Source organism: Colobus angolensis, unplaced genomic scaffold (genome assembly GCF_000951035.1).
Source record: "Colobus angolensis palliatus isolate OR3802 unplaced genomic scaffold, Cang.pa_1.0 Scaffold50, whole genome shotgun sequence".
In the NCBI taxonomy this organism is placed as follows: Eukaryota; Metazoa; Chordata; class Mammalia; order Primates; family Cercopithecidae; genus Colobus; species Colobus angolensis.
The window spans coordinates 1156819-1161660 of NW_012118488.1; the positions used below are offsets into that span (position 1 = coordinate 1156819).

The 4842-nt window shown below is 55.0% G+C and overlaps 1 protein-coding gene across 1 annotated transcript in view; it reads right to left on the reverse strand.

Moving 5' to 3' along the window:
* ARHGAP23 (Rho GTPase activating protein 23) overlaps positions 1-4842 on the reverse strand; it is a 104192-nt gene that overhangs the window by 35306 nt on the left and 64044 nt on the right. Inside the window, exons 15-17 of the mRNA XM_011960007.1 lie at positions 4343-4464; positions 3818-3973; positions 344-422 (exon numbers count right to left, since the gene is read on the reverse strand). Of these exons, the coding sequence (XP_011815397.1) occupies positions 344-422; positions 3818-3973; positions 4343-4464 (357 nt within the window). The remainder of the gene's footprint in view (positions 1-343; positions 423-3817; positions 3974-4342; positions 4465-4842) is intronic.

Below are 4842 nucleotides of genomic sequence, written 5' to 3' on the forward strand. Positions count from 1 at the left end.
AGGATTGCTTGAGCCCAGGCCTAGGAGTTCAAGCCCAGTATGAGCAACATAGTGAGAAACACCCCTATCTCTACAAAAAAAAAAAAACTTTTAAATTAGCTGAGTGTGGTGGTGTTCACCTGTTGTCCCAGCTACTCAGGAGGCTGAGGTGGGAGGATCGCTTGAGCCCAGTAGCTTGAGGCTGCAATGAGCAGAGATTGCACCACTGCACTCCAGACTGGACAACAGAGCAAGACTGTCTCCAAAAAAAGAGTAAAACCAACAAACCAAATATAAAAGTAGGGGTCAGGGTGCGGCACAGACTGGTGTCTCCTCCCCACTCCCACTTCCACCTCCTACTCACCATCAGTGAAAAGAGGCTCTGGCAGCTTTCGGAAGAAGGACTTGAGCAGGCTGCTGATCACATTGAGGTCTTGCCAGCGCTGGGGGAGGGGGGTCAGATGTCAGGCCACAGGCAGGCCCAGCCCGATGCCCATGTCTTCATGATCATTCACTCCAGAGCCCAATCAAGCCCACCAGGCCCTCCCTGGGACCCACTTAGACCAAGCTCTCTACTCATCAGGGTGGTGGAAGCAGAACTGAGACCCCAGCGAGGTCCTGTGCCCACACTCTCACTTGGCCCCAGCCCCTCGTTGCTCCTGCCAGCCTGTGGGCTCCAACACCTCCCCATCCACAGAAAGTCCCAGGCACTGTGGGGACACAGTGAGTGGCAGCTGCTGCCTCCACTGGGCACAGTTTAAGCAGCTGTGACACAGCAGTCATTCATGCCGGCTCCTTCCTGTCTTGGGCCCTCTGCATGTGCTGGTTCTCTCAACCAGAACTTTCCTCCCTGCCTCCACATGACTGGCTCCTCATCCATGCCTAAAAGTCGCTCTTCAGAAAGGCCTTCTCTGACCCTCATAGCTAAAGCAGCCCCTTCACCACTGCCCTGTTACCTGCACCCCAGCCCTGACTTTGTTTCCTTCGTGGCACTTAACCCAGTTTGTCATTATTTTCTGCTTTTGTTTCCGTGTCCATGTCTGTTTCCGCGCAGGACTGTAAGCTCCAGGAGGAGCCAGGATCCCGTCTGTCTCATTTCCCACTGTGCTCCCATCACCTAGCTAGGACAGTTAACCTGGTACTCACATGGCCCTAAATCAGTAGTTCTAACAGAAGGAGGCAATTTTGTCCCCAAAACTCCCACTCCACCCCCAGAGGACACAATGTCTGAAGCCATTTTGATTTTCCCAACTGGGCGGTGCCACTTGCATCTAGTAGACAGAGGCCAGGGATGATGCCAAATTTCCTCCAATGCACAGGGCAACCCCACACAACAAATAATTGTTCTTCCCAAAATGTCCACTGAGGTTGAGAAACCCTACTCCAAAATAAATGGTTGAGTACAAGAATGAACGGCCGGGTCGTTGTCCCTTCTGTCCACCAGGGGGCACCATCACCCCACAATGCAACCAAGTCAGGCACAGCCGCCTCACTGGGAATGGCTCAGAATAACTCAGGCCCAGAAAGCGACCTAATACCCCCAACAAAGAGACACAGCACAGCAGTACACACACTCATTACAATGTCTTAGCTTAACGCCAGACAATCCCATAAACAATACACTTCCCGCAGGCTCACCAGGGGTTAGATTCGTCCCCCACTACACTTACTCCCAGCACCACCCACAACAAATGACGCAATGATACCCAAGACAAAACAACACACCCAATATACCTGGCACACCCCCATCTGGCCCTGGCTGGGACCAGCTGCCTGCCAGCATGGTCCCCTCGTCCCTGGCTGAGGCCAAGCTGACCACACACCCACACACACCCAGTGCGGCTCCTGCCCACCCGACTCTGTTACCTCCTGGCCCTCAGGTGTGGGCTCCTCTCATCTCCCTGCTGCCAAACCCAAGGCCCTGGCCAGTGCTCCTTGGCTCCTCCAGAGTGAAGTGTCTGCCCTCACCCCAGCCTCACAGGCGGCCCTCTCCTTCTGCCCCACTCAGAGCGTGGCCCCTGCTGTTCTGCTGCCTACCCTTGGTCATCCCATGCCCCAGCTGCAGCAGGACCCATGCCACTCTCTAGTCCATGCTCAGTCTAGCACCTGTTTATGTCCTCACCCCATGCAGGGGACTTTCCACACCCCAAATCCAATGCAGCCACTCCCTGAGACGGCCCCTCCCTTCCGCCTCTCCTCACGCTGCCCTACTCCCTGGTTTCTGCCAGAGGAAGATACCACCAGCCCCAGCTCAAATATGCGGCTCTTTCTCGCCCCTCCTTCCTCCCTCTCTTGCAGCCAACTCTTAGGGTTGCTCCCAACCCCTTCCCCCAGGACCACCAAGTCCTCCTGACCCTCAGCGCTTCCATAGATAGTGACTTCTCCCCAGGCCCCTGTCCTCTCCATTTGTATCCATCGGGCATGAGCGGCAGCATTACTCTTTCTTGAACTTTGCTCTCACAATGCTTCCCCAGCTTAAGAACCATCAAAAGCTCCCTACTGTCCATCATATCAAGGTCGAAGCCTTCAGTGAAGCCATCAAATGCCCTCTCTCTCCCCCCGGGGCCTCACCTTCCCCACCTCCAAGCCCAGGCGGTAGATCCACTCTCTGTCGTAACCCTCAAACCCTCCCCGGCCCTCACCGGGGTTTTGGAAAATGCCATTGTCTCACACCCAACAGCCTTCCTGTCCACCTGCCCCCTCCTATTCCTTCCTCCAACACTCAAACTCTCGAGCCACCACCTGCTCCAGCCTGAGCACTCTCTCCTTCCTCATCACAGTGTGGTCCCTGATGAGAGATCGCCTTTTTCTCTCGTCCGCAATTTCACATACACTTGTCTCAGCTCCTCATTCTCCAAGGAGAGGAAGACTCGTGCATTCCATGAGCCTTCACGTGTGTGACTCATGGGACATTGCTGCTCACATTCATGGTTTTCCAAAATATCTTTTTTATCAGAGCCCCTTTGGGCAAATAAAATTGTACATGAAAACCCAGTACAACAGACAGGGCAAAGCACGGATGCTCTAGCAAGGATAGGGGGTCCTGAACTGCCCCTGGCCTCCCAAGGCCCCTCTGGGGAACCCTAGGACTCTGGGGAACACTATTTGAGAATCGCCGGCCCTGCTGGAAACACTTAAGTGTGATTGCAGATCCCTTCACAGGCTGGTCTCATCTCGCCTGATCAGCCACTTCTCTTTCCATGTTGCAGCCACCCAAATTGCTGGCCATTCTAGAAAACATCATATATTCCCCTTTTTCTAAGCCGGCACTTTGTAAACCATGGTCTGTAGGCAATATCCAGCCAGAGCCTGCTTTTGGATGGCCCTTGAGCTACGTATGGTTTTTACATTGTTAAAGTATTAGGAAGAGGAGGAGGAGGAAGAGAAGGGGGAAAGGCAACAGAGCAAACTACAGCAGAAAATGTATACTCTCTGCCCCCTACAGAGAAAGCTGGTTGACTCCTGGCAAACTTTCTGCATCTACACCACTGCGCAGGCCATTCTGCTGCCTGGAATGCCCTTACCTGGCTTTCACCGGCTTTTGTTTAACTCTACTCATCCTAAACACTCAGACAAAACTGCTGTCTGTGAGCCTCTGCCTCAGAGCTCCCCAGGCCATGACTGCATTTACTTGTTCAGCTTCAGCCTGGGGTGATGCCCATCCCTGGGCTGGCCAGCAGGGGCAGGTCCCATCTTGCCCATCCTGGTGTTCTGGACCAATGCCGGGCATGTCACAGGGCACAATGCATGCAACACAATAGACCACAGAACTCTCCAAGTGGAGCACCACCCACACACGATCTCGGCCCCCCTTCCACAGACCCCCAGCTTCACCCACCTCATCCTGCAGGTTGATGTCACCAGGCCCTCGGTTGAGTTGCTCCTGCAGGCTGGACACCACTGCATTGTTGCCGGGTACTCGGTAAATGCCTGTGGACTCCAGCCCTCGTGCCTCCACAATGCGACAGCATGCAGCCACGATTAAGGGGACGCGCTGGGGACACAGCGGAGGGGTGTTAGGTGGGACAGGGGCCAGAGGAGCTGGGGAGGCCAAGATGGGGACAGCGCAAGGCCCAGAGCTGCTGCCAGGAACCCTTGAGGGGAACAAAAGGCCCTTGCTGCCTTCAGTCTGGGAATGAGAAATGACACCAAAGCCTTGCCATGATCTGAGAAGGAGCCGGGCTCAGCCTCAGCCCTGCTGCTCCCTCCCTAGGAGGCCTGGGGCAGGCGGGGGCCTTCCCATCTTTGGGCTGTTTTCCCAGCTGTGTTTGTGGAGAGAAGGTTCCACGTCCCTTGCTGCTGTGACCCTCTGTGTCTCGGTCTCCCCCTGCCGGGCCTGCTCTGGTGTGTGGCAGAGACCCACCTGGTTCTCCGTGGCTGGCTGGCACTCCTCCAGCCTGACCCCAAACGCCCTTGGGGCAGCCTTCTTATTTTTTTTTATGATGTTGATGCCCCAGGGGGTTTTGGGGGCTGCAGCACTGTCATCTGAAGTGGGGGAGACAGAGAGAACCAGAGTGAGCCAGGGTACCCAGGAGGGTCACACACATTCACTGCCACACTCACACATTTGGACGTATGGGGACTCCATCAGAGAAGCAACCAGCTGTCCAGGGCTAATGGGACACTGTATGGCAAGAGAGAAGGCCTGAAACGGAGGATGCTTACCCCAAAGGAGAGGCCCAGAGCAAGGCAAGGACTTCCATGTGGCCTCATGGGCCAAAACTACAAGGCGGAAGCCGTAGAACTTTATTTCTTTAGAGACAGGGTATAGTGCAGTGGTATGATCATAGCTCAATGCAGCCTCAAATTCCTGGGCTCAAGCAATCTTCCCTCCTCAGCCTCCTGAGTGGCTGGGACTATAAG